The following is a 24,169-nucleotide window of genomic DNA, read 5'->3' as shown; positions in this document are numbered from 1 at the left end:
TGTAGATCAGGTTCTATTTACATCATCATAAAATCGTAAAACGGGTTTTTGTCGTTTTTGTTTTCCTTTTCTTCGTCGTCACCAAACAAGAAGAAATGGAGAACACCAAAGGTTACAATCGCACTTTCTTGTCACCTATGTTGGCAGGGTATACATGCTGTATCATGAGGATATATAATATGCATTTAGAAGGGCTTTCAAGAGACGATTCGATCGACCATGGTGACGCCTTCCTTTTCGACTTCGACTAGAAGCGGCTCAACGATGTCCAAGGAATAAGGTGCCAAGACTCCCTTCTTCGTGATCTTTCCATCCAAGATCAATTGGACAGCAATCCCACAGGGTACTCCGACCAGTCTCGCCTAAACAATGAGATCAAATACGGGTGGTCAGTACCCAATCACTCTTTCATCAACAGTAGCTTGTGTTTGCGTACCATGGCTGATGGGCCGGTTCCAGTTTGGAATGGCGCTCCGTATTCAATCAGAGTGGATGTTCGGGTTTCCTAAAATCAGGCGGAAGGATTAGTGGGACAAGACAAAAAAAAAGGAAAATAATCATAGAATCAGAAAGTAAGTTCACTAACTGTTTTACCATCCTTCCACTGGATTCCGAACTTGTGTTGCAAGACCACCATATCCCTTTCGCCCTTCTCGTACTGCATCATAGTTTCCAGTCTGGCACAAAGGGTATCCAAGATATTACCTCTGGGCACCGCATGGTCATCGCTAAAGATTCCGATCCATTTCAATCCAGCAAGAATGCGGACCTCGTCGTCGGCGGAAGGGAAGGTGGTTCTCCTCTTGATCTCAGTGATCAAGCACTGCTCAGTCGAGTTATCTGCACCTAGGACTCGGGTGGTAACCTCTTTCCAAGGCAGGGTCGATTCGGGCTTCAAATAAGCCTGGGGAGTCTCGCTCAAGAAGCCGATATCAACGAGGGTCTTGATAAAGGCCGGGAAGCCTTGGTATCTGATCGTACCACGGACTACGGTCTGGGCCTCTGGGATTTCGTAGAATTCACGGAACGGGGTCGAGTCTCGGTTGGGGTATGCGACGAATGCAAAAGCAGGTGAGATAGAGTAAGGTTGGGCATGGTTCATGAGCTCCTGGCCTTCGACTTCAATCAGTTTTCCTTTTGAGTAGAGCTTAGCAGAGTTCAACAGAGCCAGCAAAACCCCTCGTGAAGACCAAGAGAATTTATAGCCCAATGGGTTGTTTGAGCATTCCGGAGCCGGTAGACCACAGCAGTATGAGATGAATTCGATGATTTTACCGCCAGCCCGGTGGACAGTGTCGATCATTTTGACGGCGTAAAGGTGATCAATTCCAGGGTCTAGGCCGATCTCGTTCAGGACAGTGATACCAGCCTTCTTGGCGTCATCATCGAGCGCTCGCATAGCGGGACTGACGTAGCTAGTAGTGACGACGTTCTTCTTGAACTTGATGGCGCTCTTGATGACGCTGGCGTGATGGGTGTAGGGTACGAGAGAGATGACCAAATCATGCTCGGAGACTGCTTTGTCTAAAGCCTCGGCATTGTTGATATCGAGTGAGATACACTTGACTTCCCGGGCCAATTCAGTGGCAAATCGCTCGGCTTTCCAGAGGTTGAATGAAGCGACTGTCACTTGGTTTTCAGGGCGTCGGAGCAGATAGTCCGCCGCGGGCTGGGCCACAAATCCAGAACCAAGGAGTAGGATTTTCTTGCCGGGAGCAGATGATTGAGCCGAGGCAGATTTGTCGGGCATGTCGAGATTTGCTTTTGCGGCCTCGATGGCTTGACGAGCGAACTCGGGCAGGACGAACGCAGCGGCATGTACACTTTTGTTGTAGTACTTGGTGTTGCGGACTTGTCTGAGGGGTTGCTTCAAGTTGCGATCCTTGTCGAGAGAGCAGACGACAAATCCAATTGTTCCACTGGGGTAAGTCGGAATCGAAGTATACGCATACTCGACTTGAGGGAACAAATCTTTTGCACCTTTGATCAATGAGTGAATCAGAGGAAGATGGAGCCAGATACATTCTCCTTGAGTTGCGATCGATCCGTTGGGCTTCAAGGCGTTTTTGAGTAATTCGAAGTAGGGCATGCCAAACAAGGTCTGCGCAGGGCCTTCATTGGGGTCCGAGCTAGATGAAAGAAGATGACGGGGGTCAGTCATCCGATGATATTGGAATCTGCGTGAGTCACAAATCTGACTAAATGAATACCTGTCGGTGATGATAACATCAAACTTTCCAACTTGGTCGCGGAGGTACTGGAAGCCATCTCCAATGTGAACAGTCACTCGGGGATCATTGAAGCCAGCGGCCATGTGAGGAAGGAACGTCTTCGAGACTCGTGGCACGGCCTCATCGATATCAACAAGGGTAGCCGTCTTGACGCTTGGGTGCTTGAGGACCTCTCTCAAAACGCCACCATCCCCACCACCGATGACAAGCACGTGCTCTGGATTAGGGTGAGAGTTGAGGGGCAAATGGGCGATCATCTCTTGATAACTGAAATAAAAATAAAAATTGATCGATGAGGCGCTGGCCGATCATGATCCATGGGTTGCAATTTCGCTTGCCTACCTGAACTCATCGTTTTCGACGCATTGGATGGCACCATCGAGTACCAAAACGTTGCCGTGAGAGGTAGATTCGAATACGAGCACATCCTGGAATTTACTCTTCTCGACGTGCAGAACCTTTTTGACCTGAAGAATAAAATGTAAAATATAAGCAGCTGTTGGCTCCAAGCTTTTCTCGATTATCTTGGTTTTCATATTTCATCCAGATTTCCGCTGACTCACCTGCAACGACATGGCTTGCCCTGGCCATAAAGCACTTTCCTCGCGGAACCAACCATCTGAAAACAAATAGGTAGCCCGGCAATCCAGTCAGCAGCTATTTCGATGTGAGTAAAACGAACACCCAAAAAGACGATAAGAATGTGAAAGGACGGGCAGACCTTTGATTGCTGGGTGAGTTAGAGTGGTAGCCATCTTTGCTGGTATGGTGTTTCTGGGTATTTTTGAAGATATGTGTGATGGGCCAATGCTATATGGCACTGGTGGCTCTGCGGAGAGAGCAGGGAAGTTTGGCAGGACAGGTGACAGATGTGTGACATGTATCCAGAATCGCCGGGGGCGGGAACCTAACCCATTTCTCTGTGAAACCGACAATGTGTTCGCGAGGCGCGCCGGCAAGGGACCCGTTGCATGCCGACGGAGGCGTGTGCAGCTGGACCGCCGGACCAGGGCGTCAATAAATACCTGATCCAGAGCCTCACGAACTTGTGGAAGTCCCTCTTCTGCGGGGGGGGCGGGCAGCCCTGGTCGCGGAGCGACCCCTCCGAAGGAGGGACTTGAGTCTAAAACTGACTTACAACCGCGTCACGGTTGGCCAGTTTTGGTGTGTGTAGCCGCCTTTTGGACGGCTGCACCTCCTGTACATCCATCTCCCCGGAGGTAAAAAGTTGGGTCGGAGATAGAGGAGGATGGAGCGGACTTCCTCATCCACTTTTCAAAAGAAAATATTGAAAAATTGGAGCAGCAGGAATTTTTTCAAGATTTTGAAAATCTGAAAATCTGACTCTTCAGGATTGAACCGAAGTTGATTCTTGGCTTCTCAACCAGGATCCCTCCTTCACAAAATTCCTCAAAAAAATTCTGTTTACTATCCTGGGATGGCCTTCTTGTCCTCTATTGATTACATAAGGAATGGTTTGGTTTGAAGAAAAAAAAAAAAAGTCATGTTGAACTAAAATTGGCTTGTAAAAAATCCTACACATACAATTTTTGAAAAACGGACTTACTTTGCGCACTGCAGAAAACTCTTTGCGCACTGTGGGGGTCGTAGTCTTGACGTCCAGCCCCCAGTGCGCGCTTCTGCCACGGCTCTTTGTGCACTGCATTTTCCCCCAAAAAATTGGCTTGCATTTCTTGAGATATTTTTGATGAATCAATAGAATGGATTTTTATGATCCCCCAAAAAAATAATCAAGTCATTTAGGGGTCTCCTTGAGCCTAGAGAAAATTGACATGAAAAAATCATATTTTAACGCAACAAGCATTTAAAAAGCCACTTCCTGCGACCCAGTAGCCACAAAAACTTCACAGTACGATAGTGCATGTGCAATTTCACAGCCTGACAATTTTCAGAATTTTCCCCAGCTTTCCTGTAGCTCAAATAGGTATTGCGTTTATTATTTTGCGTATATGTATAACTTTCTTGTTACACACACCAAAGGCACAAAATTTTGAGATCACAGGGAAATATGCTTCAAATTAATTCCCTGAAATTCCTAGCAATAGTGTGTCATTATAAAATGAGATATAAGGGGTGCGCGGCAGGCTTAGTAGGAAAATTACTGCTAACTGTATAGCTTTTTTGTTACACACCCAAACAGTCCAAAAATTTCAGAAATGTTTTCATTGCGGATATTCTCTGTGCCATAAATTTCTTGGCAATAGTGTGTCATGATAACATGAAATGTAGTGCGGCGGGCTTAGTAGGAAAATGACTGCTAACTTATCTCATGTTTTAATGACACACTATTGCTAAGAGATTTATGGCGCCGAGAATATGCAAAATTGAAACATTCCTGAAAATTTCAGACTGTTTCAGTGTGCAACAAAAAATCTATACATGTAGCAGCCATTTTCCTACTAAGCGCGCCGCGCACCCCTTATATCTCATGTTATCATGACACACTATTGCCAAGAAATTTATTGTGCGGAAGATATCCACAATGAAAACATTTCTGAAATTTTGGGACTGTTTGGGTTTGTAAAAAAAAGCTATACAGTTAGCAGTAATTTTCCTACTAAGCCTGCCGCGCACCCCTTATATCTCATTTTATAATGACACACTACTGCTAGGAATTTCAGGGAATTAATTTGAAGCATATTTCCCTGTGCTCTCAAAATTTTGTGCCTTTGGTGTGTGTAACAAGAAAGTTATACATATATGCAAAATAATAAACGCAACACCTATTTGAGCTACAGGAAAGCTGGTGAAAATTCTGAAAATTATCAGGCTGTGAAATTTCACATGCACTATCGTACTGTGAAGTTTTTGTGGCTACTGGGTCGCAGGAAGTGGCTTTTTAAATGCTTGTCGCGTTAAAATATGATTTTTTCATGTCAATTTTCTCTAGGCTCAAGGAGACCCCTAAATGACTTGATTATTTTTTGGGGGGATCATGAGAAGCCATTCTATTGATTCATCAAAAAATATCTCAAGAAATGCAAGCCGATTTTTTGGGGGGAAATGCAGTGCGCAATGAGCCGTGGCGGAAGCGCGCACTGGGGGCTGGACATCAGGAAGACGACCCCCACAGTGCGCGAAGAGTTTTCCGCAGTGCGCAAAGTAAGTCCGTTTGAAAAATTCAAAATCCTTCTTGATGGGGATGAAGACCTCCATCTTGGGCACACCCTGCCCAACATTATTATCCACTGGGTGGTTGTGTGTATTTTACAGGATTTTTACAAAAAAAAAAGGACCTCAGAAGCCCAACCGTGACATGCAAGCATGCGTGTTTTAGACTAAAGCCTCTCCCGCACTTTGTGCGTTTGACGGAGAGGCTGTACAGGCTTGAGAGCCTCAGCCGCGCCACCTTCCTGTAACCAGTGGCGGGACAGGATGCAAGCGTGCCATCTTGACTTCAGGAGTGCCATATCATGATGGAAGGGAGTCACAGACATGGCAACGGGGCACCGGGGCTGATGCTCTTGTTCAGCAGAGGCCTACCCAAAATTCTCAGAGACTGTGGACACTGCCCTCTAGGGCTTCACAAAAAGCCTTGCGGATTAGAAATCATGATAATATTTTGTATTCCCCCAATGCTTAGGAACTGTTAAGATTACAGTTTTGTCTCTTCCATCTTTCTTTTTCTTTGTCACATGTGCTACATACATATTCCTCACATTTCACTCAGATGAAACAGCTTGTAGCTAGTTTACCTGAGGCAGTGGGTGTGGAAGGACTCTTTCCTCATCCTTCCACATCATACTCACGCACCGGTGTCTCGTGCCCGCTGTCTCTAGGTATAGTCTTCATTTTCACTATCCTTGTCTTTCTTCTTTTCTCTTTGTCCTTTCTCTTCTCTTTGTGTCTGACGTGAGATGATCCTTCCACATCATCCTCATTCACCGGCGTCTTGTGCCCGCTGTCTCTAGACTCTGTCTTGCTCATCAGGAACAATATGTTCAGCTGGTGATTGACCGTTTTTAATCCGCCAACACAACCAACTTACAATCTTGAATTCCTCCAACCATCATCCAGCACAACTCCCCACGTTCTTTAAATTTGACTTGCACCTTGCCCATGCAGTCATTAACCCTTCTCAGTGTTTGTGCGCTGCTCTTGATCCAAAGTCAAGCTGTTTACTTCACTTTTGTATGCAACAATCAATCCAAACCAACTATGAAAATAGGTTTTTGTGGGAGGGATGTAGATCCAAGTGCTGACAACAAAGCAGCTTACCAAGGTAAGCCCTTTGCACGCCGTGAACAAATGTAAAATCAATGCTCAAGGCTGTAATCCTTGAAAACCCATTTATGCCAACATACACATAGTCACCCTGGCCGCTAGATGGGACCAAGGTCAGTTTAGCTGCGGTGGTGTGATGATTGGTGACCGCTTATTGGAAGAAAGTTGGTGTTGTGGATCCCAAGTATACCAAAGAGTATGTTTTCAATCTGCTGCTATTTTTGGAACTTGTTCATCAACGGTTGATCAAAAAATTAATGTGTACACTTTTTGCCCACAACTCCAAAAAAACCTTAAGATCAATCACATCACAACAAATCCATCCTCAAAATTGTTCTTTACCCTTAGCCACTACAAGGAACATCTGAATTTCAGAAGCAACAAAAGTTTTTCCTTGCGCTTCATTTACTTCAAGTGATTTTCTCTGTAACATGTAAAAATTCAAAATTTTGCTCCTGTCACAAAATCCACACTCATCAGCCTCTTTGTGAGGTCAAATGTCCCCACCATCACACCCATGCACTCCAAAATGAGTGTGCACTCCTGCCAATCATTTGGAGTGCTGTGGCAATTTATATAGGCGGCAGCGTAGAATGTCCGCTCACCGCATTATTATAGTTAGAGATATACTTGCGGAGCTTTTGTGTATTGCTACACCACAGAGAGTTTTTACCACCCAAAATTCTTATTTGATTGTGGAGTTTACTGTGTGTAAGCAGAGTGGCTGAAGCTTATGTAGGCTAGACGGATCATATCAGGCTCAAAGCGGAGCGCTGAAGAGGTTTGCACATTGCAGAAACCCAGCACCAGTAACCATACAAACCCGGATTTATTTAGAAAGGAGGAAAAGTGCCACTTCTTATCAGGCAACACACTTTTATTTGGACAGCGCATGGGTGTACACTCCAAGTTTTTGGAGTGCACACTAATGCACACCAAAAATGGTGTGCATGTGGTATTTCTTTGGTGTGTGTTATGAGCTACATGCTTACACGTACATGTCACAGGCAACACTCTCAAGGTTCAAGAGCCTGGAGATCCCAGACTGCTTCCTCATCCTGCAATCTACCATATGGGATCCAGAAACCCCAGACTCCTTCTTCCTCTCCACAGAACAGACCTTAACAGTGTGCATAAAGGTTGAACCTAAAATTTTATGATTTCATGGTTTTATGGTTTTATGCAAGTCAACTTGGAACACCCCCAAGATAATAGTAAATCACACAAGGGACATCAAATAGTGGCATTCAGCAAACAATAGTGATGTAGGCTAGCTGAAGCTGCTCTGGCAGACCATCCATACCTTTAGTGGCATGGAGATCACCATGAATGAATTTTAAAGAGCCAATCAACTTAACCTAAAGAAAAGACTTGAGCCCAGGAACTGCTGGTCTGGCCTATATTGAGATTGGATTTTTTACTGCAATATCAAGATTTTGTGTGGAGAGTCTAGCCAATGATGTGAATGTCCTTGATGGGATTACAGAAAATGTGGTAACAGGTAATCACCAGGGGTGATTGCTTGCCATAATACAACAACACATATAAACCAGGGGTAGGTTGTTATACTGAGTAGAATAAAACCTGAGGCGGCTTTTGAAGAAAGGCTCGTAAGGGGGAAGCCAAGATGGTTAGATGGGTCTATTACTGTTGGATGGCTAGAAGCTGGGAATGTAAAAAACTAGCAAGATCAATTCTGATTTGTTTTGCTTCTTGATGATCTTTCAAAGCATCATAATCTTGATGGCGAGGGATTGTATCCTGGCTATTCGTGCGTGAAAGTAATGCTTGATACCGTTGTCGAAAATCTTGTATTTTGAGACGGTTGCTCATATCATGTTTATCATTATCACCTCCTTTAGCGTCCTCGGAGAAAGACCGCTGGTCGTTGATTGGATGCGAGATTTTTATCGACAAGCTTTGGTTCAATCTTGGCATCATATTGTAGGGTGATGGTCTTCCTTCAGGCATAACATGATCGAATCCTGAACCAAGCGAGTCAAATGCAATCAAAATCACAGAGCAATAATCTGAGAAATGGAATCTAGGTACCCTTCAACCACATGGGTAATATGATTGGTTCATGCTTTGACTCGAGTACCAACCGAGAAACTCCCCACTTAAACCTCAACAGCTCGGGATTTATGCTAGATTTGTTTAGTCTGGATTGATTAACTTTGCCTTCGGGAAAGATGTGGACCTAGATTGATATAATTTGCCAAGTAATTCAGATGCTGGAACAGAGATCCTATTGAAAAAGGTATAACAGGGAAAGCATGGGAATACCCATTGCGAATTATCCAATTTTTCGATTGCTAAGTCCATCGCCGGCTGATAGATACCGTCTCCCCGGACAGTTTTAATGACTTGACCGTTCTGAAACAAGGGTGAAATGTAGCTGATATGTTCGAATTGAATGATGGGCGAGTCGAGTAGCGGTAGGGAAGAGAAGGTCAATTAATCCTTCTGAGCCTATTCAATAAATGAACCCAAGAAATTCTTTGTGTTCAAGAAACAAAAACTGGCGGTTACAATTTCGAATAAGCAAGAGCATGTAGATGGATTGTACTCACCGATTGGTGAAAAGTATATCAGCCGCTCCCAACGTCCAACGTACTTTTGAGGTATCGAAATACGTGCTAAATGGCATGATACCCCACACCATCGGGTCGTCTAATCTGAGGAAGAAAAAAAAACAATCCATCAGAACAGTTGATCCAAGTCAAATTCAGGGAGGCACATACGTTGAGATGTGGTTTGATACTGCACCACGTGGAGAGTTTCGACGATGATTGAATGTGACATGGTGGAGAACGAGTCGACGGTTTAGAGTATTTATTTGAGAAAAATGAAGCTTTGGGAATGAGTTCAAGATCAGTCAAAGCACCCGAAGGAGAGAAAATGGACACAACTGGTTATCAGACCCCGATTCCTATCGCGTCCACGTTCCAAGATATCCAAGAGGATAGGCAGCCCATCAATGCGAGTTTCCTTCATCCCATAGTTGATCAAGGGCTTGAAGACGCTCATCACACTTGCTATGTAGAAGGACATCTTTCTTTGTGTCGTCTGTCCGAATAGTCGATCGATGGAAGTTTTACATGAAAGAATGGTACCCAATTATGTACGTACGGCGGTAATGCTTTGCCGACCAGGAATTGATAGCTGGTGCTTTGAAGGACGAGGTTGGTGCGGTGGATTGAAATTCGCCCGGATATTCGGAATGAGGACAATGCAATCGACGTCCGAAATCTTCCACCCGACCGCAGGGTCGGACTTGGGTCCAGCCGTGCACTTTGGGGATCAACCTAATGATTCTTTTCTCTAATGCTCAGGCGAGCATCCTTCAAACCTCACATCCCTTCTCACTCTCGCTCAACCTTTTCCTAGCCATCTGAGTTTTCCTAGCCATCTGAAGGCCTACAACTCATCTACCTGCACTTGAGGCCGCTCAGGCGTGTCATCATATTTATCTGGCCCGCGAGCTGCACTCATGAGGATCACTGATTTGACGCGTCTGACACCTTGTAGGCTGCGAAAAAGGCACGGACACTAGAGGGTATACTATTGAGCACTCGAGTATGTAGCACTGAACTTGGCACTTGACGCCCGCAGGAGATCCGAGTCGTTTGCAATTTGTAACACTATGTATAGGGACATGTCTCGGCCCTGTAAAATCATCCAGGCGTACAGAAAACAATTGAGGAGAAAATAGTCCGCTGAAGGTGAGGGATAAGATACTAGCAAAGCAAGAAGTAATGCATTGGTCCGAAAGATGCAACAGTCGCAAGACTTCCTCAGACCGGAGCCTGTTGGAGCTTAGTACCGTTGAGATTGTTACTGTGCAATAGCAAAGAAGAATGTAACTTATTAGCACTCAAATGTTGTCGGAATGATTCAGAGATAGAAAAAGCTTGACGAACAAGTCCCAGGTGAATCCTTCATATATCTTGCCGTCATGCAACTCTTTGGGAGTGGGATTGAATTTGTAGAAGAGCTGGTCGAGTTTGTGAATCAGTCAATCTGATTTATTGGGGCGGTGAGATACAACACGAAGATCGATGGCTTACCGCGAGAGTTATGGCAATCTCGAAGCATCCCGCATCAGGCGTCTTGATATCAAAGCTGCATCCTGGAGACAAGGCGATCATTAAGATTTGGCACGAAAGCGAAACAACGCGAATTTTGACAGAGTATCACGCGATGAACTCACCATCGAGAACCTTGACGTATTGCACTGTGTTAGGCTGTCCTTTTCGTTGGATGTAGCTGTAATCAATTGGGGTTTTGAGGTCATCTGCGTTAGTCGGAACGAAGGAAGTCAAGCTTGAAGAGGCTGACTCACACTTGCTTGCCGCAATTGGATGTTTTGGCACTGAGGTAGGGGAGATCAGAAGTTTGTTGGTTGATTGGTTCAAGTTGTGTTGGGTGCGCTGAGCTTACCCGTTAAGCCATCCGGCTGTTTCTGGGGTCGGGTTGTTTTGCTCCGGTCCATTCCAAAGGCACACGCCGAGATCGGTGGAGGTGTCGTAATGACCACACGTCTACAAATCAAAGACAAATCAAGTATGTTGGGTGAGAGTGAAGCGGCGTGTGATGCAAGCAAAGATGTGAAAACCTACACCATCACCACCTGAGACGTAGAAGCTCTAGTTGAATCAATTCACAAGGCGCGGCATATGTAAGTTGTCTATCTCGATAATAAGCTATCAGTGCAGCAGGATAAGAGACTAACCGGTTTGTTGGTGTTATATCGGCGCTCCAACGCGTTACTTTCGCTGCGCTTCCTGTGGGCAGTCTGATCTTGGAACTAACGACGGGCGGTGCAAAATTTCAGGAAAGGAGTTTCTGTGCGGCTGTAACCAAACAAGCTGCTCACCATGTGGACTGGTTGAGGGTGAGGTTTAACTGGAGCTGGACATCTTTGGTCCACCGCTGCCGCAGAGTAAACACATCCGTCCTTCTGCATGAAGTAGTTGTAACAAAGGGTGTGAACCGTGGCCGATACGGCGGGGAGCAACAGCGCGAGACAGATGGTGGCCGTAGTAGATTTCATGTTGAGCTGTCGTAAGATGGTAGAAAGATAGACTGCGTTGGATTGGGACTGCGTTGGATTGGGACTGCGTTGGATTGGGACTGCGTTGGATTGGGACTGCGTTGGATTGGGACTGCGTTGGATTGGGACTGCGTTGGATTGGGACTGCGTTGGATTGGGACTGCGTTGGATTGGGACTGCGTTGGATTGGGACTGCGTTGGATTGGATGGCGAGAAAGGACGGGCACAGGGAGCTCTGCTCTTATGTGAAATTGGAATCAGGACTGTTCAGCCGCACTTTGATCAGCAAGATCGGATGTCTCATCGGCCCGCAGCTATTTGAAATTTGAATGTGATCTGAAGCGATTGCATGTGTTCAAATGTCAGTAAAGGTTCCCACCCTCATCAGGAAACGGCACTCATTGATCCGACGTCCCTTCACCGTCTTGGCAACATGGCTGTGGCAAGAGCCGAGACTGCAAGTTGCATGCGGTCAACCCAAGGCGTACCCAGGGCAAATCTCAGATGAGCAGTGGTACATACAATAGAAACAACGGATGTGAGCGGTGCAAGGCTCGAGATGCTTGATCCATCAACAGTTGATATGGGGTGTATTCGCTCATCGTCTTGAAATCATACTTCAATTGCTGCAGGAAAAGTGGACAATGGAGGCGGGTTTCTCTTGACGCGTCTCGATTTATGACCGTCTGCTCATAGCTGAGGTAGCCGCCATGAGGTAGGAAAAGCTGTGCAACAAAAAACTCATTGTTTGACACAAAGAAAACAAAGATCCTTCATCTCCAGTGGCATGTTCAAGATCAATGAGGAAATCTGGCTGGAAGGAGTGAAGCAACAAATTCTTCGAGGATACAGAAAATACGTGCTAGAGCGTTACAACAAGTGACGGAAAGCAATTGAAAATGATGAAAGGCTGTCTCGGGTGAAAAGAAAAACTTGTGGAGGTATTTAAATGGAAGATTATGGTAAGGAATCAGACATTTCTCTTGATAAGTTTTTGAGCGTGGAGTTATGAACTCCAAGATAGCCTAACTCGCATCTTTGGTTCTTTGCGCGCAGGCCAGTCATCACATATGTTTTATATTACCAGTCCCATAGAAGTAGAGCCAAAGGGTTTTGAACGCGGATGGTAAAGTGAAATTCGAATCGAACCCTGTCCGTTTTATTAATATTCAGCTTGTGTATTCCGCCTGTTCTTCACTTCTAAACCAATAGACTAGCTACCAGTCATCATCGAACTCATCGTCTTCATCGTCCGTAGGCGTATCTTCTTCTAAATTATCATCTACGTCGTTCGGGTCATAATCACTTGATCCTGGTGTATCATAATCATGTTCGTTCTCCATATCGCGCAATGATTGCCCTGTGTCCTGTTCTAACGCCATTATGTCCCACTGCTCGTCCCATGATTGAAAGTGTTGTCGGCAGGCACAGTGAAAACAAGCGGACCGGGCTTCCAACGCGTTCCGAACCACTTCTCGAACATCCTTTCGCCCTACAAGACACGCCCACGTCAACAAATGATTTTTGAAAAGGAAAATAATGTAGATTGGGAGGTAACTAATTCTGAGGGATGTAAACGAACAATTTCTACCAACGCGGACGGAGCAGCACTTCAGGTTGGGTAACCATTGTACACGACCATTACCACCTGCAGCGGAATCAGATTGAGGGCGAGGCTGCGCCAGGGGGCGCGTATGAGTCTCGCTGTCTCTCCAGCTTGAGAGGGCTTTGATAAACGGGGCGGGTGGGATGCCACTACTTTCCCATGCAAGCTTGATGATAGATTGAGGTAAGAGGCTGAAGAACTGGGAGCCGGTCAATGAGCCGGTGATCGACAAGGACTTGAGTTGACTCAAGGCGAGAGAGCTCAATACAATGTCAATTATGCCAGCTGCGTTCGTCGAAGTTAGCGAAGGCATGTGCCACATGACGTCCACATCAATCGTCAAAGTTTCCAAATACGGACTAGTGCATTCCTTTAGGATTCGGCATAAGCCCGCTCGGTCGAGTTTCCCGCTGGGCCTTATGAGGTGGAGCGTCCGCATACTCTCTTTGCAGCTTCTAATAATCATTGCGAGCTCCATCTCGTCCAAATCCAAATGTTTCAGGATGAGCGTTCGAAGTGTGGAAACCGGCAGAGTTATAGGTCTGTGAATTGATTCAGCTATCTCCCTGACTCTCTGACCAGGGAGCTTGATGAGCTCGACTGTCTCGAGAAATTTCCATCTGGAGAAGAGTCGATCGACTAGTTCGTTGGGCGGCCATTGAAAAGTTGTACTGCTTGACTTGTGGTCTTGGAGAACAACGAAATCTTTGATATGTCGCCGACTCGCCAAGGCATCCAGGATTGGGTCTTTGCAGCGCGTCAAAAATGTAGAACTTATGGCGATGTTTTCGAGCAACGGGCAGCTGCGGATGATATCACAAAATACAGAGCCTCCACCTATTCCCATTGAACAGTAGCCGCTCCACTTGACGTTTAAGGAGCGAACCTGACTGGCTAGTTGGCTCATTCGAGGCGAATTGATTTCAGTGTGTCCTGATGTATCTTCTTTGTAGGGGCAAGTAAGCGCTCGATGGAATACGTGAGCCTGGCATTGGTTCACTAGAGTCACGTTTTTGAAGAGCGTCTCTTGAGCACATTCTCGAAAGGGGTGGTTAACTAAGGCTAGTGGCAATAGTGGATTGGACGGGAGAGCTAGAGCGAAGAGTTTTCAGTATTACTATCAGGGTGCTGGAAGAGTCAATGTGACTTACCCTCCGGCCACGAGACTTCGGGCTCCTGCGGAGAGATTCAAACCAAGAGTCAGTAAGCCAAGACTTGGAATGCGTTTGAAGAGAGTGAGACAGAAGGCTTAACAGTTGGCGCGTTATGGTCGATTTGGGCATCGGAATCGGCTCGAGCCAACTTTCGGCCGGTAAGATCGCTTGCATCAGATCCAACTAGAGCATGTGGTCTTGGTGGCTGTTGAGTGCCTCCAATTCCGTTGTGGTCTGCAAGGTGATGATGCGTGTCACTGTCCTTCGTCAAACTCGGATTGACTTGAGGATGGATGGTGCAATTGATTATCCTTTGAACCAGTTCGACTGGAAGGTCGGATAACTTGGCCATTTCCTTGTAATTGTTCAGGTAGGAGCTTGAGGTTATTGAAACGTCAATGTGGAACTTAAGACTCCAATATGCGAACTGGCGAGAGCCACGTCAATTCCAGTTTTCAGGCCATGACGTCATTTGTTGACCGATTTAAGCACAGTTCCAAGGAATCAGCAAATGCCGATTTTGCAAGGTTTCAGTGCTGATTTCGCCCATCAGCCAGTGCCCTTGGCCAGGTCGCCAACTTAAGGCACGTCGACGAGCCACAATAATCCCAAAACTTTGTGGTTGGGCGAAAGTTTTAGTCTTGCAAGAGCATCCAGCACACGGCCCGATGTAACATCGTTCTGATACCGCCACGGCTCCATGGCCGTTTCGCCAGAAAATACTACATCTTTCGATTGAAATCGCCAGGTCACCTCCGAGTCTTGCTTACTCCATTCTTGGGATCATCGTGCGACTGGCCTGACAAGGATGGCCGTTGACGACGGCATCCTCTTGTGCTCCTAGTGACAGCCGATCGGACGGAATTTGATCCCATGCAGCCGGAAAGTCAGCGCGGGTATGTAAGAGAAGGAAAGATTGTCGGGTTTACTCAACCCGTCGTTCATCAAAGCCAAGATGGGAATTCTTAGCCCCATTTCAACGAGCAGCTCCTGTTGCAGCTGCGCCGCCGGCTGGAGCATACATTTTGTCCAGCGATTCCAACTTGCAGACCTTGGGTTGAACCAAGACAATGGCCAGAATAACCGATCTGCCTGCCGAGCTGTTCCAACGGATAATCGATCACTTAGGCTTAGCCTTCCCTCACGATACAAACCTCGGAAACAAACACGTGGACGTGGACCACGCGGACCACGACGGGAGGAGAGACATCCGGCAGAAAGCACGGTCTCATTTAGAGTACAAAGACGCCTATGGCTCTTCGCCCCACCCGCAAGTCTCGTGGCCAGATGGTACGCCGTGTCTTCTTCGAAAAGTCTGCCAAAGAAACTCTGTGTATCCAACTTCTGAAAACCGACAACCCATCCCTCCGCGTTCCCGTAGCTCTTCCTTCGAATCCATTGTTGCCGCTCTGCTTGGTCAACAGCACTTTTCGACAGTTTGCCCAGGAAGCACTCTTCACCAATGTGGCTTTGCTCGACCAATGGCAGGCGTACCTGTTCCACCGGACGCTGACCAGCCCATCACCAAACGATGAGGGATCAGAAGTCTTGCGTGCAGCAATCAATGAAGAAGACGAGTACGAGGCTAGAGAACACGACTTGGAGACTTCGAGATCCTCTGCGGTCTATCCTCCCCGGCTGAACAAACTGGCTCGTCACGTTCGCGCGTTACAGTTCAGGTGGGCCGGCCACTGCTCGATGGGAAGGGGCGGCGGCTCTCTAATTTGCGAGATCCTCCAAAGCTGTCCGCTGCTCGAAAGTATCACCATCGGCACCTCATTTTTGACGCGGTGCAAGGAGCCTATCCTGCAAGTCCTGGCGAGCAGGCAGTTCATCAAAGAATTCGTCGTCCTCGAGAACCCCAATGCGGGCTGTCTGACGTTTCAGTGGCAAGCTCACGAGGTCGTCGGTCGATTATTCTTCAGATGGAAGTTCCTCGAAACCATCGAATTCATCCGGCTCCCTGGATGGCCGTACAAGGATGTCGAGACGATCTACAACTCGATACCCGCGCTGAATTGTGCGCTGCGGACAATCGTGTTGAACGAACCTTCCTTGAGCGAGAAAGAGCTCTCGATGATCCTGAAGAGCTCTCGCGAGAGCTTGCGGACGCTTCAAATCAGCTGTCCGACTTCACTCCTTGACCGGCCAGGCTTGTACCGAATCCTGAAGGAATGTACCAGCCCAAACTTGGAATCATTAACACTCGAGGTCGGCAGATGCTGGCATCCGATCCCATCTTCCGCCAGAATCGAAGGCGCAAATGATTCACAGATAAACCCTGGCCTGCTAGATTTTGTCTTCAAATCTTCCTCCGCACTGACCAAGATCAAAGTGCTGTCTATCACCGGTCCCTTGGCCGGTTCCGAGTTCTTTGACCTCCTGCCTCAATCCATCGTGAAACTTACTTGGAATCGCTGTGACCTCCAGGCCCTTGCATTTGCTGATGCACTATCAGGCCGCCGACTGAACGAGAACCTAGGGAGCCCTCCAGAAATACATTGTTCCCCACCAGATTACACTTTTAGTGTTAGTGAACATGTTCAATGGCTGCCCAATCTCAAGTGTTGCTCCGTTGGCGATACTATCACTTGTCGGTTCTTCCCTTTCCATCTTCAATCGTCCGAGTCACTGCCAATAACTAACTTTGAGATCAAACAATTTCAATCTCTTTTTTAAAAAAATAAAAACTATATTGGTAAACATCACTCCAGGGAGCACGCAAGACTTACAGGTTATTCTGAGGGAGTTAGAAGCACGACAGGTTTGTTTTCATCCTGGCCCTGGACGAATCTTTAGCGCAGACAGGGGAAGGTATGAGCGAAGCAGATAATGTGTTGGTTGGATGGGTAAGGAAGTCCGTCCTTATATTTTGGCGGGCTCGAAGGCAGAAGCAAGATAACATGAGATAAGAATACTGTAAAAATTGTTCATCAGAGAGCTCCCCGAATCCTCACTATAAGTCTTCGCCATTTGATACCCCTGATTGACTCAACTTGATGCACCCATAATTGTTCTTTTCCTTTGCTTGTACGGTATTGATTCACATACATAGGCTTATCTTCCACATTTTCTTGAACACCATAATTGCTCAAGCTGCTGTTTTAGGGCCGCTCGCACTCGCCCGCAGAATTGCGAGCAGAGCTAGTTCCAAGATACCAAAGAGCATGTGGAGTTGGGAGGGTCCGGTTGCAGGAATATTTGCAAATCTCCAGGAGAGACGCAGAATTGGGGATGACCTGGTAGTTGTGTAAGGCAACTACTCGAGGGCCAAGAGACAACCGAAAGGGATTGAATAATTCTGAACCATTCGATGAATCCCCACCCTCCAAAGATCAATTCCTTACGCGGGTATAAGCCCTAGGCTTCTAGAGCCGGTGGCGCTACCATTTCTTCTTTGACCTCCGACATTAGACGTATTCAACGCGGTAGAACGGGGCAACAGAATGGAAGCAGACCCGTCGCTCATCTAGCTCCTGCCGAATCACTCGTGCACATTCCTCCTCGCCTAAAGTGTAAGCACCCATTGGAATTTTGGACAAAGATATAAAAGATGATAGATGAGATGGTGACCATGGGCCTTGATCTCGTTCTCAGAAACAGAAGAAATGAAATGGGGACATACATTTGTCAAAATTGTAGATCGAGCAACATTTGAGCTCGGGTAGCCACCGGGGCCGTCTTGTCTCAGCGTCAGAGGGGGGATCCAGTTGAAGAGGAAGAGGCAGCTCAAGGGAATTGACTGTCCCACTTGTCAGTGCCTCAGAAAAGGCCTCGAAGGAGATGTCGCAACGGTTCCAAGTAAGCTTGACGATCGATTGGGGCAAGAGGTCGAGGAGGTCCTCGCCAGTAAGGTCGCCTGCGAAAGAGAGTTCTTTGAGATTACTCAGGGTCGAGGAAGCCTTGAAGACGTGGTCCAACAGGCCCGGGTTCAACTCAGGGTAGTCTGCCTGGGGGAAGATCATCTGCCCCCATCTGTCGTGCACTTCGAGTGTCAAGGATTCCAAGGCTGGGCTGATGGATTCAGTCAGGATTCGGTATAGACCCGGGCGGTGTAAAGCTGGAGTTGGATGACAGATCTGTAGGTTCCGCAGGCTGGCTCGAGAGCCATTCAAGATCATGGCCAGGTCCTTCTCCGTGAGGCATGGGCAATTCAAGACAAGCGTTCGCAGGGCGCAGTTCAGTGCAGGCAGGATACTCTCGTAACCACCTGGTTCCCATAACGGCCTATGCTCCGTAAGGCACTTAATCAACTCGATCGTCTGGAGGGACTTCCATTTGGTGAATAAGCGACCGAGGAGTTGCTCGGCAGACCATGGGAGGAGCGAGCTGTTTGTGCCGAAATTCTCAAGAAGCACGAAGGTTTTGATAAACGGTCGGCTTGCAAGGGCGTCAAGGAGGGGCTCCTGACAGCAATTCATGAACCAGGTGGCGATGGTGATGTTTTCGACTAAGGGACAAGCGCGGAGGATCTGACAGACGAGAGAGCCGCCCCTTTCCGGCCAGCAGGGACCGACTAATTGGAACTGCAGTGACTGGACCTGACAAGCAAGGCTAGTCGGTGGATGATGATCGGATGGAGTGCTCCTCGCTTGAATGTCTTGCGTCCTGCTTCGTTCGCCATGAGTATCAGTGGAATCATCTGGCAGTTCTACTTGGTCCTGAAGGGTTGATGGGCTGGTGAGTGCCCGGTAGAATCGATGGGCCTGCCACTGGTCGATCAAGGTCACGTGTGCGAAGAGCGCCTGCTGGACATATTTTCCAAGGGCGCGGTTGACCAAGCAGAGCGGCAATAAAAGACTGGACGGCAGAGCTGCAAGGAAGACAGTTCAACACGCTTCTGAGTGAGATTTGGGGGGAATATGACTCACCCGTCGTCCGCGAGACAGCTTGAGACTGGAATGAGTGTACTTATGTCAGTCAAGTCACAATTGACTTGTTTCTGAGGAGGGAACAGACAAGACAAAGCTTACGAGACCAGTTTCCTTGAGTTGCTGGAAGTTAGAGTGATAGGTTTCTTGGGATCGTAGACTAGGACTTGGTCTCAGCCGAATGTCAAGCTTTCCCGGGTTGTAGAAGAAGCAGCGGTTCCAGGGGCGTTTGAGCTCGTCGAGGTTGGCCGGGTGGAGTTGGATCAAGTGCTCGAGTATCTTCCTGAGTAGTTCGGCTGGCAGGTCGGTCAACAGAGCCACCGTGTGATGTTTGAAGGGTCAATGCTGGTCGGATGCTTGGTATCCTCAAGTCCGAGGTGATTCCAACTACGCCGTCGTAACCGTGCCAAGCCAAAAAAATCGCGCGCACCGATCTTGAGCATTATTGCTTGTTGCACGGGCCGGAGCAACCCCGGCGATGTTCGACCGAGATTTGACTGCTCAAACGAAGAAGTACATAGAACAAACAGATGCGGTGTGTTGTGTAAAAAGCCATTCTATGCACACGAACAACCCAAGCCTCACTTTGTTTTAAAAAAAATCAAGCGTAATTTGGCCTATGGGCACAGTATGAATCTCAGCAACATCAAACCGGCACAAGACAGCTAAAACAACAAAACACTGCTACAATGATGCTAGTCTTATGTGAAAAGTCTCGCTTGGTCGACCCGAAAGAGCTCACACACAAACGGATCGCCCAGAAGAGGAGACTCCCTTCTCGACGATCGGTTCGGCCGCCATCGGGGAGGCATGTCCCGAACCCCGTTAACATTGGGATGTGCCAAGCACGGGAATTTGGCCGGTGCTAAGCGTGATTTCTGATATCCAAACGGACGTTGGTCTTGGCCCAGCCTGCTTGGCCATTTTCAGCCCACCTGCAGGACAGTAAAAGTGTAGACGCCATAGTAAAAGTAAGGTATGCCCTGTAATGCAAGACAACGACTCGACGGCCAAGCGAATCGAATGCCAACAGATGAGCAACACTTTCCAACGATCATTCTTCAAGGTAAATAGGCTTCTAGAACGGGCGACAACGGCCGGGTTGGTTAGATGAAGTTTCTGCCATAGTATGGTCTACAGGTATGCAACCAGGCCTGTCGGGCTTTCAACTCGAGCGAAATAATGTACGCGGATTCGACACCCCCTACGTCGGTGTAGCCACCCGAAGGAATATCAGTAATGAAGTTTGAGATATGTACATGTTGTAGTAGATATCAGCCTTGATCCCGATCTCGAAAAAAAACAAAAAACAGAATAAGGAAGCGAGGACGAACAATCGGGGAAATTGTAGAACGAGCAGCACTTGAGCTCGGGTAGCCATCGGGTCGGTCTCGTCTCGGCGTCAGGGGGGACATGCAGTTGAGAAGGAGGGGGCCGCTGAGGAGAGTTGGCAGTTTGACTTGTGAGTGCCTCAGCAAAAGCCGCGTAGGAGACATCGCAGCGGTCCCAGGTAAGCTTGACGATTGATTGAGGCAAGAGGTTCAGGAACTCGTCGCCCACCAAGTCGCCAGCAAACGAGAGCTCTTTGAGATTACTGAGGGTCGATGAAGTCTTGAAGATGTGGTCCAACAGGCCCGGATTCAACTCGGGGCGGCCGTCTTCTTCTGGGAAGATCAGCCCGCCCCACCCGTTGCTCACTTCAAGCGTCAAGGATTCCAAGGCTGGGCTGATGCATTCCGTGAGGATTCGGAATAGGCCAGGCCGGTGAAGCCATGCGGTTGGACGGGTGAGCTGGAGCTTGCGCAGGCTGGCACGAGAGCCCTTCAGGATCATGCGGAGGTCGCCCTCGTTCATCATCAGGTCGATCAAGACAATCGTTCGTAGGGCACAGTTTAGTCTGGGTAGCCTACTATCGTAACCGCCTGGTTCCCAGTACATGAGCGGTGCGCTCATAGGGAGCCTGATCAACTCTACCGTCTCGAGGAAGTCCCATTTAGAGAATAACCGCGCCACGACTTGCTCGGCGGGCCATGTGAAGAGGGAGTCGTCTTTGTAGGAGTTCTCGAGAACAACGAAGCTTTTGATGAACGGTCGACTGGCAAAGGCGTCCAGGAGGGGCTCTTGACAGCGAGTCAACAGCGAGGTGGCCATGGTGATGTTTTCGAGTACCGGACAGCTGCGGATGATCTCGCAGATCAGAGAGCCGCCGCCCCTTCCCATCGAACACGGACCAATGAATTTGAACTGAAGCGAGCGAACCTGGTGAGCAAGGCTGGCCGGCGGATGTTGGTCGTCTATCGGAGATGATAAAGCGTTCTGAGTGAGGGATGGGCTAGTGAGTGTCTGGCAGAATAGATGGGCCTGCCACTGATCGAGTAGGGTGACGTGTGTGAAGAGCGCCTGCTGGGCACATTTTCCAAAGGTGCGGTTGACCAAGCAGAGCGGTAGCAGTGGATTGGACGGCAGAGCTGCGCGCGAGACGGTTATGTCAGATTCTTGAGTAGGAAAGAAGATGGCAGCTCACCCTCTGGCCAGGAGGTCTCAAGCTCCTGTGCTTACATCAGTATGCTTCCCCCTCGAGATTTCGATTTTTGGAGGAGAGACAAAGCTTACGGTAGTAGCTCTGGGCGTCATGTAGGTAGGACTAGGCAGCGTGAAGGTAGAGTGATATTTCTGTTTGGATTCCAGGTTAGCTCTTGCCTTGAGACGGATATCCTGGCTTCCCTCGTCGGATTCGCAGATGGGGCAATACTCGAGGCAGCGATGTGGGTGGTGTTGGTCGGCCTGGTGGAGGTGGACGACTTGCTGGAGTATTTTCTCGAGAAGTTCGGCTGGCAGGTCGGTCAACAGCGCCATTGTTTGTTTCCTTCGATGCTGGAAGACCGAAGGGCGGGGGCGGATGCTGCGTGTCGTCGCGTTAATCATACTTGTTCACCAACCCAAGCAACGACAAAAAACATTTCCACACCATCCCTGTAAACATCTCCCTCCCTCCTCCCCCTCACAGCCCCCATCATGCCCCTAGGGACAAATTGAGCACATTATCCAAATATGCTTGTGCAAGCTTTGGTGGCCCTACTCGGTACAGTGGGGAAGCCCTGTCAAAGATGCAGATGCCATAATAAAAGTGCCAAATTAGAGCATGTGGGACTGGAGGTTAACTTACAGGAATTGATATTTACATGCACCTTGACACAATTGCAAATCTCAAAGAAAAACATGACCCAGCTACTACTCGCCGGCCAAGCATATCAAAGGATCAAAGAAGGAACAAAGAGAGGTTTGATGAACTCTAAACAATTATGGTATTCAAAATTGCATATGTAAATAAATTACATAAAATCATAACAGCATAACCTGCGATTTTGGCAGGGAGTCATAAACTTAGGATTTTATGCTGCTTATGCAATAGTGAGAACCCCCTTTAAACATCCCCCGACCTCACAAACCTCATCACCTATACAAACCGGCAACCACCCCCTTGAGCCGGCACCAGCAACCACTTCCTTGAACCAACCAACAGCCATGCCACACCACTCCGAACACAAATCATTGATCCAAGACCTTCAGTTCCTCCTTGTCACGTGCTTCGCAAGGCTACAAATTGATGAGCAGTATTACCGAACCATCATCACTGGACGACGCTTTCCCTTGTTCTGTATAATGATCCTGGCACTCCTTGAACACGTTGAAGGCCCCGATCAAGATCTACTTCTTTCTCTAGTGCTCATCTTACTCCCACGTTTCCGATCAAGGAGTAGATATCAGCTCTTCAGATTTCAACGTCGCTCGTGGGAGGCTCAAACAACACACTCGCAGGCTGAGGGAATCCTTCAACTAATTTCTGCAGTCTGCACCTGCCGCTATTTGGAACCCACGGTCCCTCGTCCCCGGATTGCGACAATTGCCCAAACGTTTGAGGTTTTCTCCAATAATAGTGACTCAGTATTTCTCAGATGGGTGAGTACGTCCTCCTGTATTGGAAAACACCTACATTTTCTTAGATTTTCTTTGATTTGGTTTAGGCTTGGATGTCCCAGGAGAGTTTTTATATGCTGTTCAATGAGATAAAGGACCACCAAGTTTTCCGCAACGATTCCAATCACTCGCAAGCACCAACTGAGTGGCAATTGCTTGTGGCTCTAGCTCATTTGGGAATCAACGGTAATGGTGGTTCGCCGCATATACTGAGAGAAGTCTTCAACATATCTGGTCTGTTTTTCTCGTCTGCTTATGATCAATCAGAAAGTAATGTGAAATATGTTTGTGTTTCTAGAAGGTAGTGTCAAAAACTATACAAATAGGTGTCTGCGTGCAATTGCCGACCTTGAGGACAGATATGTCAAATGGCCATCTGCGGCAGATCGAGCCAACTATCGCTCCGAACCCAACTCGTATGATTTTTTCGACGATGCAGTTGGCCTTGTAGATGGCACAATTTTTCCGTTGGCATTCACACCCACCGTACATAAGGAGGACTTTTGGATGCAAAAAAGTGTATACGGGATGAACTCGATGATTGTCTGTACTCGGGAACGACGCATTATATATGCTCTGCACGGATGGTATGGTAGTGCACATGACCAGCGAGTCTACAAAAACTCTCAGGTATGTTGACCCCATGAAATTGGTGCCTGCAGCATTCCTTTACTGAAGCCTCTTGTAGCTCTTCATCCAACCTGACAAGTATTTTTCTCCGGGCGAGTACTTATTGGCTGATTCCGGTTACACAGCTTCAAAAACAGTCATTCCTGCATTCAAACGGTTGCCTGGGCAACAATTAACGGCCACAAAACAAGCCTTCAACTTTGAATTAAGTCATCAACAAGTCGAAGTGGAGCACTGCATTGGAATGCTGAAAAACAGATGGCAGTCACTCAAACTGCTCCGTCAGAAACTATGCGACATGCGTTCAGCAAGGCGCTTAAACCGATGGCTCAAGGTTTGCGTTATCTTACACAATTTCTTGCTCTCACATACCTGTGACTGGCAGGTATTGTCTGCAA

General features: G+C 47.7%; 6 protein-coding genes across 6 annotated transcripts; 1 reads left to right on the top strand and 5 right to left on the bottom strand.

Moving 5' to 3' along the window:
* Positions 1 to 197: 197 nt before the first annotated feature.
* PtA15_5A90 (uncharacterized protein) lies at positions 198 to 2,986 on the bottom strand (the record flags this gene model as incomplete). Its single annotated transcript, XM_053169721.1, has 7 exons — positions 198 to 362; positions 437 to 505; positions 587 to 2,129; positions 2,211 to 2,498; positions 2,574 to 2,698; positions 2,795 to 2,850; positions 2,953 to 2,986. The coding sequence occupies 7 exons, from the start codon at positions 2,984 to 2,986 to the stop codon at positions 198 to 200; spliced, it is 2,280 nt and encodes a 759-aa protein (XP_053020075.1).
* A 5,134-nt stretch (positions 2,987 to 8,120) lies between these two features.
* Positions 8,121 to 9,506, bottom strand: PtA15_5A89 (uncharacterized protein; the record flags this gene model as incomplete). Its single annotated transcript, XM_053169709.1, has 6 exons — positions 8,121 to 8,461; positions 8,529 to 8,676; positions 8,763 to 8,874; positions 9,050 to 9,154; positions 9,221 to 9,239; positions 9,401 to 9,506. The coding sequence occupies 6 exons, from the start codon at positions 9,504 to 9,506 to the stop codon at positions 8,121 to 8,123; spliced, it is 831 nt and encodes a 276-aa protein (XP_053020074.1).
* A 767-nt stretch (positions 9,507 to 10,273) lies between these two features.
* PtA15_5A88 (uncharacterized protein) lies at positions 10,274 to 11,532 on the bottom strand (the record flags this gene model as incomplete). Its single annotated transcript, XM_053169698.1, has 9 exons — positions 10,274 to 10,316; positions 10,400 to 10,473; positions 10,547 to 10,608; positions 10,690 to 10,745; positions 10,822 to 10,851; positions 10,920 to 11,020; positions 11,099 to 11,125; positions 11,212 to 11,286; positions 11,356 to 11,532. The coding sequence occupies 9 exons, from the start codon at positions 11,530 to 11,532 to the stop codon at positions 10,274 to 10,276; spliced, it is 645 nt and encodes a 214-aa protein (XP_053020073.1).
* Positions 11,533 to 12,612: 1,080 nt separating this feature from the next.
* PtA15_5A87 (uncharacterized protein) lies at positions 12,613 to 14,644 on the bottom strand (the record flags this gene model as incomplete). The annotated part of the gene is made up of 5 exons (XM_053169687.1): positions 12,613 to 12,682; positions 12,754 to 13,024; positions 13,115 to 14,230; positions 14,290 to 14,314; positions 14,393 to 14,644. The coding sequence occupies 5 exons, from the start codon at positions 14,642 to 14,644 to the stop codon at positions 12,613 to 12,615; spliced, it is 1,734 nt and encodes a 577-aa protein (XP_053020072.1).
* A 718-nt stretch (positions 14,645 to 15,362) lies between these two features.
* PtA15_5A86 (uncharacterized protein) lies at positions 15,363 to 17,125 on the top strand (the record flags this gene model as incomplete). Its single annotated transcript, XM_053169676.1, has 3 exons — positions 15,363 to 15,582; positions 15,674 to 16,885; positions 17,007 to 17,125. 3 exons carry the CDS (start codon positions 15,363 to 15,365, stop codon positions 17,123 to 17,125), a joined length of 1,551 nt encoding a protein of 516 aa, XP_053020071.1.
* A 577-nt stretch (positions 17,126 to 17,702) lies between these two features.
* On the bottom strand, positions 17,703 to 22,019 carry PtA15_5A85 (uncharacterized protein; the record flags this gene model as incomplete). The annotated part of the gene is made up of 8 exons (XM_053169665.1): positions 17,703 to 17,800; positions 17,918 to 19,105; positions 19,164 to 19,188; positions 19,266 to 19,459; positions 20,302 to 20,367; positions 20,498 to 21,631; positions 21,688 to 21,712; positions 21,777 to 22,019. 8 exons carry the CDS (start codon positions 22,017 to 22,019, stop codon positions 17,703 to 17,705), a joined length of 2,973 nt encoding a protein of 990 aa, XP_053020070.1.
* Positions 22,020 to 24,169: the final 2,150 nt, after the last annotated feature.

This window comes from Puccinia triticina, chromosome 5A (assembly GCF_026914185.1).
Source record: "Puccinia triticina chromosome 5A, complete sequence".
In the NCBI taxonomy this organism is placed as follows: Eukaryota; Fungi; Basidiomycota; class Pucciniomycetes; order Pucciniales; family Pucciniaceae; genus Puccinia; species Puccinia triticina.
The sequence above is the reverse complement of the archived record's forward strand: the minus strand, read 5'-3'. Positions and strand labels throughout refer to the sequence as shown.